Source organism: Chionomys nivalis, chromosome 10, assembly GCF_950005125.1.
Source record: "Chionomys nivalis chromosome 10, mChiNiv1.1, whole genome shotgun sequence".
NCBI lineage: Eukaryota > Metazoa > Chordata > Mammalia > Rodentia > Cricetidae > Chionomys > Chionomys nivalis.
This window is the reverse complement of record NC_080095.1, coordinates 79,562,898-79,577,383: the sequence shown is the minus strand read 5'-3', so window position 1 is coordinate 79,577,383 and position 14,486 is coordinate 79,562,898. Positions and strand designations below refer to the sequence as shown.

Here is a 14,486-nt window from a genome sequence, read left to right as displayed (position 1 = left end):
GAAATTTTATGTAAGCAGTTTCCAAAAATAAGTTATAGTTCTTTCTCTAAAAGAGAAAGAAAGAGAGATGGTTCTGCAGTTCCAAGCTCTGGCTGCTCTTCCAGAGGACCTGGGTTTGGCTCCCAGCTCCCTTGCGGTGACTCCCAGCATCTACAACTCCAGTTTCAGAGGATCTGATGCCCTGCATGCATGTGGTACAAATGTACATGTAGGCAACTGCACACATGTAGTAATCTGTCCATGTAGATAACTGCACACATGTAGTAATCTGTCCATGTAGATAACTGCACACATGTAGTTACCTGTACATGTAGGCAACTGCATGCATGTAGTACACCTGTACATATTGCAAATACATGCATGCGGTACATTTGTGCATATAGGCAAAGGAGCCAAATATGTAAAACAACCCCTTCAAAAAGTAAAGACCAGGTATATAATGCTCATCTCCATGATTTCACAGCAGTACAGTGAGCTTTATGTTGATTATTTGTGTTGATTTTCTTTTTTTATGTTTTAAGCATTTAGCAAAATGTAAGTCAACAAAGTTGACAAAACTATCGTAGTTAATGTCCCTGAGGTAAGAGAAATTCTAAATAAAAGCATAAAATATGTGGGACTTGTACAGTTGATTTTGTTTATTAGTAACTCCTATATTCAAGGAGGGAGGGTTCTTATAATTATTTTCTGGAAAAGGTGAGGTGTTTTCAAATGGGTAAATGCATACACCCAAACTTATTGCCAAATAAATCTGAGGGACATCACCCAAATTTCTGCGATCTGGGTACCTGCTCAATCATCAATCAATAGAAAACTCATGTTAGCTTAGTTCATTCCCCAATCCCAAGAGCAGTTAAAACATGTCCGAAGGGCTGACCTTTCCACATAACACAAGCTACACCATGTGTTCCTTCGAGAAAAAGCAAGTGATTTAAAAAAGAATGCTGTCCATTGCACATAACAGAAGTAGAAGAAAAGGCCTCAGTCTCTCCCTGCAGTCCACCCGGCTTCACCCTCTTAAAAAGAAAGAAAATGTCGACAGGCATGGAACCCCTTCCTCTCTGCGCGTTGCCTCTGTGGAACCATTATATGAAGATGCAGCAGGTGGCTGGAGTTCGGACAATCCTGGCTCACAGAGAGCAGAGAAACATCACCAAGACCCTATCATGTCTCTCCCCTTAGACACGGTGCAACATTTGTATGTCTGCCTTTCAAAACAGCCGCCACCAGGGACCACACGGCAAACAAGAATGAGTCACTGCTGCTGTGCCTGGAGATTTCCATCTTGTTTAAATCAGAGGTCGTGTGCTGTGACCCAGGATAAGTTAGGAGAGTTTTGAGTTTTAACACCCTTAAGTGGAACATCTACTTTCCATTTCGGTTGTTCGCTGCCGGAGCCTTGGAGGGATTTTTATGTCTTTCCTCCAAGAAATTACTTCAAGATTAAGAGACAGACTGATGCTTACAGTTAATACTGAAAGCAATTTCATTTTCCATTTCCACCCAGTTGGTTAAAAAAAAAAAGTCAATGACATTCTGAAATGTTTTCATAAACATAGCTGTTTAAAGAGCCAGTGTTGTGAACATGGACTTCTGCACAGGCAGTTCACTGTTGGGAAAAGATTACCATCCTTTTGACTGCTGGTGTTTGGAAATCTAAATTAAAAATGCTAAGATTGAGATATCAGTGGAGAGTGAACAAAAGCCAGACTGTTGGAAAGCCACACTTAAAGCTGAACACCATCTTCTGACTAGTTAACTGGAATTACTGTTTGGGATGGAGTGTTAGTTGATTCTGCTCTTTTGCTTGGAAGGAGCTGGGAGCCCCACACTGAGGACATTCCTACGAGGGCAGGATAGGAGGGAGCACCACACTGAGGACATTCTGAGGAGGGCAGGGTAGGAGGGAGCACCACACCACACTGAGGACATTCCTACGAGGGCAGGGTAGGAGGGAGGACCACATTGAGGACATTCCTACGAGGGCAGGGTAGGAGGGAGCACCACACTGAGGACATTCTGAGGAGGGCAGGGTTGGAGGGAGCACCACACCCAGGCCATTCCTACGAGGGCAGGGTGGTAGCACTTAATCCTAAACCACAGCCTCTAATGGAAGCTTTGTAGATCACATTTCTGACCTGGAGAATTATTCCCTAAAGTTAGAGACATGGCTATGTGGTGCCCCATGCTTTCTGATGAAGCTAAATTCATTTCACTAACAATTGGGCTCACTGACACCTTTTCCTTTCACTAAAAGACAAAGGCGCAGGCATCTGGGGAATTGAGTGTGAGAGCGCGCATGAGGAAAGCTGGCCTGGTCAAAGTTCTCAATGTAAAACAAGAGGAAAGCACACGGAACATATTTTAAGATAGAGCCACATGCAATGATTTCCTGAACAGGACTCTAATAGCTCCAGAAATATTAGCAAGAATTTACAAATAGGATGAGAAAATAAGAAACGCCCTGTGATTGTGAAACAGTCACAGAGCTAAAGACAGACTGGAGTGAGAGAAAGCCCTTGCCAGCTGTGCAGCAGAGTGCCAATATACAAAACACGAAATCTGCAAAAAGTTAAACACCAAAAGGACAAATAATCTAATCAATGAATGCTTCCATCAAGAAGCCCAGTCAGTCACAATTTACCATGCTATATTGATCAAAAAATGAAAGCAAATAATCCCAACAGAGATATACCTAAGCTTACCTTGACAATACTCACAGCAGATGAATAGGTAAATAAAATGTTTTTGTATACACACACACACACACACACACACAGACACACACAAACACTATGGTCACACAAATTCCCACTAAAATGTTTTCAAACATGATTACAACAAATTCCTCAACAAGGAGATATAAATTTCATCTCATCAAGGCAGGGTACATGTGTCTGTTTCTGTACCCATGCGTGTGCATGTGTGTGCAAGGCACACAGGTGTGTTCACGCACGGGTATGTGTTTGCCTGTCTGTAAAGGAAGAGCAATATCTGAAAAATGTTTTCATTTATGAAGTTGGTCTATGACATCGACCAAATGGGCTGTAAGATTCTGTATTATTCAGAAAGAAGTGATGTGGCCTCCACGTTTGCTTTCACAGAACTTGGGAGGCAAAATTAAAACTGTGACCTGAGAGAATCTCCCACATTGTTTTATTTAATATTCCAGATGTGCAGATGTCTGATAGATAGGTACCTGATATCTCTGAACCACGTATACATATATTGGCTTGTGTGTTTCTTATTTGAGGTTATCCTGTACAAATATTCCTTAATATTCTAAATATTAGCTCCATTAAATTAAGCATAAAATTAAGACATTTAAGTAACTTAAAGATAAAACATAACATTACCTTATTATGGTGGAGCCATAAATATTTTAAATTTCTAAATCTAGAAAGATCAACAACCTCTGTCAGTTCCCTGGAAAGAAAAAAAAAACATGAATATTAGCAACAATTCATTTGCTTTCAGGTAAGGCTGGCCACACTGCTAGTTTGGGGGACCAGCAAGGCCTCCTTGCAGAATTGTTGGCACACTTACCTTCTCATTGCAAAAGTCCATCATTTCCAAAGCTTGTGTTGCCAATAAAGTTCATTAGCCGTAGTTACTATGGCAGTTCATTTTAAAATACTTTTTGGGGGATTGGGAAGGGAGGAGAAATGAAGGGAACACGGGACCTTGGTCCTGTTGTAGTGAGACATCATCTAGGAGATGAAGATGGTCAGACACCTGGAGACAAGGAGGGGCTTTGTGACTCACTCATCTCCTGGTGACTACACTGCCCACCTGTCTTGAGTTGTTGGGCCTCTTGACTATCCAGGTAGCCTTGGTTACCATGGTTGATGTGCTCACACAACAGATGTGGACGGGGCAGACAAGCTGATGACAGAGGGTGGCATCTCTGAGGAGAGGTGACCATTTGGGAGTTCTCAGATCGCTTTTGAGATCTTAGAGTAGAAATTTTGGTTATCAAGCATTTAAGCTTGCATGTGGTTTTCCTCTTTCAAACCTTGCAGAACCCATAGTATGCCGGACACGTAAAAAACACTCAGTGGTAGTATTAAAATACTACTATATTACACAGACAAACTTATTCATGGCAACATCTCTCACAATTCTCTTTAAACTTTAAAACGTATTTGGAGTCACAGTATCTGTATGTAGCCCCGATGGGACTCGAACCCAGTCCTCTTTCCTTGACCTTCCAAGTGCTGGGACTACAGGTGTGTGCAACTCCCAGACACTCACAGTTACACTTGTCATGCAACCCCAAGGAACTAAATCCTTTTCTGACTTTTTATGAGACAATGTCTTCCTGTGTAGATCAGGCTGGCCTTAAACCTGCAATCCTCCTGCCTCAACCTTCCGAATAGGTGAGACTGAAGATGTGAACCATCGTGCCTGATAAAAGGTTTAAAGCATGTAAATGATACTTCTAAACAAAACAAGCCTTTCTCGCTGCTTTTGTATAGGAAAATTTCAGTCTAAGAAAAGACGAGGGGTACAATTATAGATTTTCAGAATGATTTTTAAGACTATTTTGTTTTGAAATTACATTGACAACAGTTCTCCTTCCAAGTCCTCTTAAATACCCATCCCTGCTCTCTATCAAATTCATAGCCTCTTTTTCAGTACCTGTCATTGTACGTGTATAATGTTACTGAACAGATACAACCTCACAGCAAACTTCCTAATCCTCTGACTGTTAAAATCCTCTCACCCCTTTTGCCATATTCCCTGAGCCTTAGGTATGGGAATAACGTTGGGACTGGGCTCCACAATGGTGAAATTCAATTGGTTGTGGTTTTCTCTTGTGGTCTCCATTAGTTGCAAAGAGAAGTTTCCTTGATAAGGAAGACTCGACTGACCTGTGGGTCTAAGGACAAATGTTTACAGATTGATGTTAGGGATTGTTCTCTTTTAGTAAACTACAGGCTGTAAATTCTCCTCCAATAATTATGATGTCATTAGCACTGAGGAGTTAGCTAGGTTTTCACTACCAGGCATGGTCTCCCATTTGTTGAGTATGTATTAAGTCCAAATAGAGAGCTGTGCTTATCACCAAGGTATGTCAGCCACTGCTGCACCTTTGGGGTTATTGTTCAAAGTTGGTTGTTGAGTGGTTGCTAGGCGTCACAGCTGGGTGGGACTGCTGGTGCCCTCCCTCCTCTGGAATCGTGCATGGTGCCTTCTGGTCCCATGAAGGCTGGTGCTTAGGGATCCCAGCTCAGGTTGTGATTCCAAGGGCTGTGTCTCTGAACTGCATCATGATTTGAGTTGTTTGTTGTGAACTGCCTGATACGAGTGCTGAAAACTGAACTCAGACCCTCTGCAAGAATACTGTGTGCTCTTGACTGCTACACCATCTCTTTGCCCACATCCTGTAAAAAATATATTACTCCATTTTCCTCACTGTGTGTGTAATTTTCCTAGAGTCATTTGAAAATGAGGCTTTTGATTTAGGAGTGAGAGCCCTACTCTCATTCCTAAATAGTTCCATATCCATAGATTCCAAATTAATTTTTTTTCTGCAAATCATAATACCACTTTTACACCTAAGGAGATTAAGTTTAATTCAGCAATGTAAATCATTAAATAATAAATTATTCACACCCTACTCACCTACTTTTCCTTTATAGTTTGTTTATGTCTTATCTCATCATATTTATATATTATATTCAGTTGATATAACTCCAGTCATCTTAAGTTTACATATGCCAAGCTATTCCCCATTAACATATTTCCAATTTGAGAAGCCCCAGACAACTGGCTGGCCAAATGTTCCACATTCTTGATTTAGCTTACAGTTTCCTAACACTTATATTCCAGATATACCACTTCTTAATGGCATTAATGGAAATTCTGTGATCCACCAGAAGTTAAATGATGTCGGTTTGTCCCTCTTCCGGTAAAGCTAAGTTCTGTTATTTAAGGCACGCCAGGACTCTGTTGTAAAAGAGAAGATTTTATAAAGAGGTCACGTGCAGGGTTCCACTCTGACTCCAATGAAATTCCTGCTCCCCACAACATCACCGCCTTCAGTCTGTGACCCCTACCTGATTTGGAATTGCAAAATGTTTTCTTCTCACGCTCTCGTTCTTCTTATAGTCCTTAACTTCTTTCTCCACAAAGAGCATCTGCTCCCCTCTCTCCTTTATTTTCTGTCTCCACCATCTTTGGATTTATGTACCTGCTCACACAGTTTCCCTGATGCAACAACAAATACCTGCTTTCTCCAAAGCTGCTTTCAGTGGGGGAATGAAGAGCACTAATGCATCCTCTGTCTTTGTAGCTGACACTTTTTTCTCTAAGAAGGTGTCCTTAGAACATGGCATTACCTGAACATGGCACAGTCAGTGATGGTAGCATGTCAACTTCAACTTTATTCCCTTGACATAATAAAAAACAAGTTCTGAGTACAAGTCTGAAAATCTTGAGCCTCACTTTGGAAATTTCCAATAAATTTTAATCCATGAGTATAGTATCAATGAGTCCAGCCATCCCTATCTGGTTTCTTAGAGTAGTAATATCAGTGCTGAAAATATGTTTATTACATCATGTGACCAAGTGATTCATTTTTTTGGAAACACTTTCAAGCACAAGACTGCTGTGGATCAATAGTCAATTGTTACATTTTAAGGTGAGGCCAGTCAAGACCAGGAGATGTAAATCTACTACTAATGATGCTATTGCTTGTACTGACGGGTTACCAGGAGACATTGATAAGACACTGTAGCTCTAAAGGCAACAGGGACTTAAGCAAAATACCAGCTCGCTTAGTTGACTGTGAAATATTTTTTGCCCCTACTCTGTTGTCTTCTAGATAAGAAAACTGCTAATCATTCATAGCCAAGGGTCACTATTTCTAATGTTTCAGTGTTTTGAATCTATTCTTTTTATCTACCCATTCCTATGCTGAGTCGTATCCCATCGTGGCATGGCCTTCTTGCTGCCTCACGACATGGTGAAGACACGTGTGTGGGCAGGGGAGCGAAGTTGCTTTTATGAGAACTCACTCCCGAAACAACAAGCCTGTTCTGGTGACTCCACCATTAATCCGTGAATGAGATGCAGAGCTCTCAAGGGTCAATCAGCTCTCAGGGGTCTTGTGTCTCCACACCACGGCATTAGGGACTTAGTTTTTAACCTATGAATTTGGGGAGATGCATATGAATCAGAGCAGTTTTGTTGCTATTAAAATGCAGACAGTGGCCATGCAGGATGTTGCTTAGTGGCCAGTGGAAATACAGTGTGGTCAGAGTCCAACTGTATGCATCACTTCCTCTTGCTCTTGTCCCTGGGGTCTGTCGCTGACACTGGGGTTTCTGTGTTATGTAGAAAACCTCTTTCATGTAAAGGAAAACATTTTTCCTGTTTGCTAACAAATTAATATAAGTGGTTTTAGGGGTTATCGTATAATAGTGGTTTTTATTATATGGGAACAATAGGTTACTGTTCATAACAATAGCAATAATATTAATTGTCCTAATGACAACTGAGTGCTTGCCGTGTGCCAGATCCCTCTGTGGTTTCTAATTCTCCTACATGTCACAATCAGCCTGAAATAGGTTGTATTATTATACAAGGGTAGGATTGCTTAATGAAGTAAAATGGTACTGAGTTAATATTTGCAGCTTTTGAGAAGTAATGAGTATTGTTAGGGACATAATGGTACTAAAAATCATTCACCTCTTTTCTAAAATTGATATTTAACTCATGTTCTATTAGTTTTACAATGTGGTGGTCCTAGCAGGAAAGTCCCATAGCACCCCAAGATCACCTCTAGTCAGCTTGGCTCAACAACCTCTGATTTTCATGCTTTTCAAGCATGAAATAATAACACTTGCCTCTCCAGTGTAAGAGGTAACACCCCCAGAAGGGCTAAAGTAATCAGACTGCGTAGCCCACCCAGTCCTTGAAGAAGGGGCAATGATAAAACATTTGCCTTTATAAAAAATTATAATTGATACCCCTCTGTGTTATTCCAAAAAAGCACACTTACTTTTTAGAGAGGAACAGCTCGAAGACATCAGCATCCCTCTTGTGGCCACATATCTTTACCTGATCTTCAACTGCCTGATAACATATAATTAATCTGTCAAACCACATTCCAATGAACAAAAATACTGAGACATTTGCAGTCAATAGCAATATGTCTATAAGAGATCAAAAGAAAGTCGAATACGGAGGCAACCACTCTAAATTGATAAATTCCAACACTACAATTATATATTATTTACTCATCTTTGTAGTTGAATCTCATTATTTTTAACCCTAGGCACAGATGTGTAAATAACTTTTAACCAGAAAGGAAAAAAAGAAACACATATGTGTGTGCATATACCATGATTAAGTTGTTAATTCTCTATTAGGTAGGGTATTTTAGTTCTTTGACAATTATTCTTAAATGTTCCTTCATAAATGAAGAACTAGTGTTTGACAGGGCTCTGTATGTATAGAAAACACCCAGAACCAGGTTGGAGGTGGAAGGAGTAAAATATGCTGTATATTTTTAGGGACAATCTTTCAAGGGTCCGCTTCAGTATGCTGAGTACAGGTAAGTCCTCAGCAAGGACCAAATAAATGAATAAATGTCATTTTTTCAGGGTACATTAAGGTATTTTCTATTTTATTGCCACAGGCTTTATTATTTTAAAAGCACAACTCCAAACAGTCACTGCCTTTTCTTTAATAATTACAAAATAAACATTTATAGGCCTCCTGACTGAGAGCACGAAGGGGACATGGGCCACTCAGGAGTAGAGCTGACAGGATGCAAAGGAAGTGAAGGGGTCTCTGGTGCAGTGGTGGGGCCCACAAACATCGCAATTATCAGAATCCAAACAATCACAGCTCTTCTGCGGGGACTGGATGTGGGTGGTAAGGCTGCAGGGTCAGGGGGTGATTTATAAGGTTCTGAGAGTGGATTTGCTATTCGGGCACTTTAAGGGGTTCGAGCGAGTAGGGCAGAAAGATATTAGCGACCTGAGAAAGGTGACTGTCCCAGTGAAGGAGGGAGCCTCCAAACTTTCTCACTTCCTTTGACTCTTGTCAATCAATCGAAGCTGGGGGCCTGGAGAACCGACAGACTTGGGCTCAGGTCTTCCAATAGCCGGATTATATTTTACACTCACAAACACCAAATCTTGGAAAAACTCACTGGGTCAGGCTCAGATGCTCTGACCTGGGTATTTCAGCTTACACACCTAAAGTCTCAGCCTGCAGTATGCACCGTCAATCTCAATACTGCCAAGTGACTTAAGCCCAAAGTAGAATTAAATGTGTATTCTGTGAAAGCTATCAAATTTAAAGTTTATAATTTTAAAGTTATAAAATCATAATTTTCACCTCACCTAGCCATCGTTACACAGAAGCAGGTAAGTTTGCACAGAGAAATGTATTGTTCATCTCAACATAATCTCCGTGGCTATGAAATATTCCCAGTAATTGGAGTATAGATTAAGATGTGACCTCACAGGGGAACAGTTGTATAGTAATGTAAGCAGAAGGGTATGATGCCCAATTTTACATGTTGATTGGATTAGGAGATGCCCAGAAGTTGGTACAACATGATCTTGAGAGCTGGTGAGTGTGTCTCTAGAAGAGAACGGCATTTGAACTGGCTGCCTGAACAAAGAAACTGATTCCCAGTGACATGGTCATCACCCAGTCCACTGAATGCTGAAAATCGAGCAGAAAGCCAGAGGTAGGCACACTCCTTTACACCTGTGGAGCTGGACACCCATGTTCCTCTCCATAACTCCCTGTCGTCAGCCACTGGACTTCACAACAACCAAGCCATGGCTGGTCTCAGACCTCCAGCTTGCAGACACCGGTTCTGAGAGGTCCAGTCCTTCCACCTGGGTGAGCCCATCCCTCCTAGTAAATCTCTGCTTATATGCTTGTGCATTTCAGTGGCTCTGTTTCTCTGGAGACCAGTAAGAGAAATGGATGTCTAGACGTATGCTTTTAAGTAAAAAGTTATTGCCAATGTAATTTGTGTTAGTCCACAATGCCTGTTTTCTATTAAAATTTAAATATATATATACATATATATACACAAAATATACATATTCCAAACTGCAAACAAAAGCCTCACATAATCATGAAGTTTTACTTTCTAGAATATATATTATATACAAGTGTATATATGCTATATCTAAAGTAAGTAAGTAAGTGTGTGTGTGTGTGTGTGTATTGAGACATGGTCTTACGTAGTCTTTAACTCCTGGCTGAAAGTGATTGATCTCAGCTTTCCAAGTAGCTGGGGCTGTTGGCAATGCTACAGTGCCTAGCTCAAGGCAATGTATTTTGAAGTGTTTTAATATTTTATAATAAATATGTAATAACTTGATAACCATTATTATGCATTTTCAAAAGTTCAGCCACAGAAGAAATACTAAGGCTTAAAATTTTTTTAGAAAAGTAAGAGATGAATAGGAACTTGCAAATATCACCCTAAGCTGTAAATCGCTGGTACAATTAATCACTTATACAATTTTTATGATGGTGTGTTTCTTTTCTCTCAGTAATTTTATATGAATGCAGCACAGAGTTTGAATATCAAAGTACCACCAAAGTGTGCTGTGACGTTTTAGGTTTCTTCCAGCCAATGGAGGCAGCAGCCCCTCCAGAGCATCACTGGTGGTACACACAGCCCTTCCTTTAAGAGACTTCTAGCATCCTTCCTTGATGATTTTGTTGTGGAAAAACACACACACACACATTTTACCCGTTTTGCCATTTTCAGATTTATGGCTCCATAGGATCAGGGACATCCTCAAGGAGTTGTATTCACACTGCTGTAGAACCACCAATATTGTCTTCTGCCAGAACCTCCCCTGTGTTTGCACCCGAAGCACCGCCCTTCACAATGCCCCTCCCAACCATCCCTCAAGCTATGGCAGGCAGACATTGCTTCCTGCTTCTATAAGAGTCTCTCTTCTACAGACCTCTAGTAAACAGACCTCTGCAGCTCTTGGCCATGGGTGGCTGGTTTACTCCCGTCGGCAGAATGTCTTTACTTTTTATGTGGTAGTATGTATCAGAAATTCACTTTGCAAAGCTCGGTGACATTCTATTGTATCTATACACTCATGTAGATAGACAAATGGATTGACCTGCCTTCCAGCTGTGCCACTGTGACCGTGGGTGTGCAGATACCACGTGAGTTCTTCCTTCCACGGCACTCAGGGAAACGTGGGGAAATGATACAGTGAATCGACTTAGTTTTCTTGAGGAATTTTCATGTCATTTTTCTATGACAGGATGGACGTGGCAGACATTCTTTAAAAGGAACGGTAGATCCAAACACAATCACCATGGAACCCAGCCACCATGGAAAACTGTGGCCTGCCTAGTTTAGGCTGTGGCCAGTCTGTAAGTTTACCTGGTAAAGCTAGGGATACATTCGGCAAGATGCCTGATGTCTGTGAGCAAATCTTTCAGTGGGAGACAATCAGGGACACCTAGCAGATACAGGAAGGTGGCAAATGCTAAGGGCTATAAGAAAGGGAGGACATTGTGATCAAAGAAGAGGGAGGACAAGTTCTGTTGTTCTGGGTGATAGGTTTCAGGGCAGAGCCAAGAGGCTGGGTTTAAAGAGAGACAAAATGAAGCTGCTACAGCCCCTTTGGAAGTCAGTGTGGTGATTTCACAGAGAATTAGGAAAAAACCTTCCTCAAGACCCAGCAATACCACTTTTGGGTATATATCCAAAGGATGCTCAATCATACCACAGGGACATGTGCTCAGCTATGTTCATAGCAGCATTGTTTGTCATAGCCAGAACCTGGAAACAACCTAAATGCCCCTCGACCAAAGAATGGATAAAAAAAAAAAATGTGGTACATTTACACAATGGAGTCTACACAGAAGAAAATAACGACATCTTGAATGTTGCAGGAAAATTGATGGAGCTAGAAAACATTATTTTGAGTGAGGTAATCCAGACACAGAAAGACAATTATCACATGTACTCACTCATAGGTGGTTTTTAAACATAAAGCAAAGAAAACCAGCCTACAAATCATAACCCCCTAAAACTTAGACAACAATGAGGACACTAAGAGAGACTTACATAGATCTAATCTACATTGGAAGTAGAAAAAGAAAAGATCTCCTGAGTAAATTGGAAGCATGGAGACCTTGGGGGACAGTTGGTGGGGAGAGGGGAGAGGCAGAGAGGGGAGCAGAGAAAAATGTAGAGTTCAATAAATATCAATAAAAAATAGAGACAAGAACCAGGATTTTGATGGAAGAAGGGACTGAGTACTCCAGAGATGAATGACAAGATCTTAGTACCACACACCCTTGAGCACAGAGGAAGGACGGAAGGAAGACAATTGGAAAACAGGCTAAGAAAGGTATTTGGAAATCATACCACAAGGGCTAACTTTGAATTTAGATTTGGAATTTAATTAAGATTTGTGCACTTAATTACTACCCAAATAACACTTTAATGGGCTTCAATAACTTAACTGAAAACCACACATTTTATGTAAACTGTCACTTGAAACTTTATAGCACATGGTTCACACATTCATCTACACGCATTTGCACAAACTACATTGTAAAATCCAAGTGAGACTGCCTAATGACGGTCTGCTTCCTCACGTGACAGCCATGCTAGCGCTTTTAAACAATGTGTCCTGTGAAGTTATCTCAAAGACTTGGTTCTACTTCTCTGGCTCCCTTCCCTTGATGATACCTAAGGTATGGGCTTAGCTAACTATTGGGGAATGTGACTTTGGACTTACCACTGGGCTCACATGAGCATCTTACAGGGTCTTTGAACTGGAGAGAGGATGGGACAAGCTTCCAGAAGATGCCTCTAGCAGCATTGCGTGGTATAGCCTAGGGTGCAGAGAGGGGTACAGGCATGGAGCAAGGCCACCTCTGAGATATCAAGAATGATGCAGTGACCGGAAATGGGAGTGAGCAATGGCTAATATCTACGGTGTGTGGACAGAGACTCCAGGTAAAGGCAGATAACAAGGGCAATGAGAAGGCACAGGCAAGGGTCACGATGATGCCATGCTGGTGACAGTGTTATGTTGGCTGGCTTGAAGAGGAGAAAAGAGCCCGGAAGGAAGATGCAGCCAGCTGAAAAACGCTTGAGCTTTTGGCCTTGATGAAACATATTCTACAGGTAAGGTGTTCAGAAGAAAACTGTGTGGGTGGATGTGGGTCCCGTAAGAAACTGAAGGGTAAATCTGCAGACCTGGTGAATTACAACAGCTCCAGGAGAGAAAAGGACACATATAAGGTTGTGGCAACGTGCAGATTCGGGAGAAAGGACGAGGAGGGAACGGAACACAGGTGGGCACTGTGTGAAGGTAGATTTAGGTCTGCAGCATTGTACCGAGTCGGAGTTGCTATTTGGGAATGCTGTTGAATTTGGGAACAGCTTAGAAACCTGGTTGGTGTGTGTGTGTGTGTGTGTCTGTCTGTCTGTCTGTCTGTCTGATTTCAGGTTAATTGGTTCTTTATCGAGAAATAACTCACTCCAGAATTGCGATGGGGAGTTTCCACACAGCAGCCTTCACCACTACCGCTCTCAGAATTTAATACGGAAAGATCATGGTTTAAAATCGCCAAATGACCAATTGGTGCACTAAAATCTACTGAAAGAAACATCTTTGAGGATCAATTCCTGCACCCCTGTGCAACACAGCCCAGATTAGGATTTAGTGTGGATCCCAAGTGTACCGAAACCCCTGAGGCTAAAGGGACTGAATGGGGTTTAGCACCGCAGAATTCCCCGTACCAGGACCCTAGGGGTGGCCTCTAGTCCTCCACACCAGCCCCCTTCCCGCTCCCTGGCTGTTCATCTGGTAAGGGAGGGAGGAAGGGAGGGAGGGAGGGAGGGAGGGAGGGAGGGAGGGAGGGAGGGAGGCCTTCTTTACCTGGACACTGCTTTGCAGAGAGTTTTTCGCCTTCTTCTGGAGGCTGGAGCATGGCAAGACGGGCGGCGAGGAGGACTTCTGGTCTCTGGACATCAGGAAAATTATGGCGGTGAGGGGCCCTAATAGTCCCCCGGGCTTGGCCAAGGCCTCATTGTTCCCTTCCCACGGTCTTTCAACTAAAGGCCAGTGCAAATCAGGCAGGATCTAAAGCCAAATCCTGACTTCTATGACGTTTACCGGGTACATCACAGCACCCCCTGTGTCCTCTCTCCTGTGAGATGTGTGGGTTGCAGCCTGCAGTGGCGCCAGCGATGCCAGAGAGCAGGAGTGGGTCTGAGGACCAAAGCAAGAAGCCGCCCAGCAATAATTCCACAGAGTCCAGACATGAGCACCAGCAGTCTTCATTTATAGAAAGGAGGTTCCCCTAGGCCGCGGAAGGAAACAGTGGAACGGTTCTCCGCTATCTTGGGGTAGCCCCATTCAAACAGAAAAGCATACAATTTTATTCTCATATAAAATTTGACGTTTTGTTCATGGATTATTTGGCATCAGTTTTGACTTGAAAGCATAGCA

At 42.0% G+C, this 14,486-nt stretch overlaps 1 protein-coding gene across 1 annotated transcript in view; it reads right to left on the bottom strand.

Moving 5' to 3' along the window:
- The window catches only part of Lrrc72 (leucine rich repeat containing 72), a 40,499-nt gene extending 26,493 nt beyond the window's left edge, over window positions 1-14,006 (bottom strand). Inside the window, exons 1-3 of the mRNA XM_057783372.1 lie at window positions 13,914-14,006; window positions 8,009-8,082; window positions 3,357-3,426 (exon numbers count right to left, since the gene is read on the bottom strand). Of these exons, the coding sequence (XP_057639355.1) occupies window positions 3,357-3,426; window positions 8,009-8,082; window positions 13,914-14,006 (237 nt within the window). The remainder of the gene's footprint in view (window positions 1-3,356; window positions 3,427-8,008; window positions 8,083-13,913) is intronic.
- Window positions 14,007-14,486: the final 480 nt, after the last annotated feature.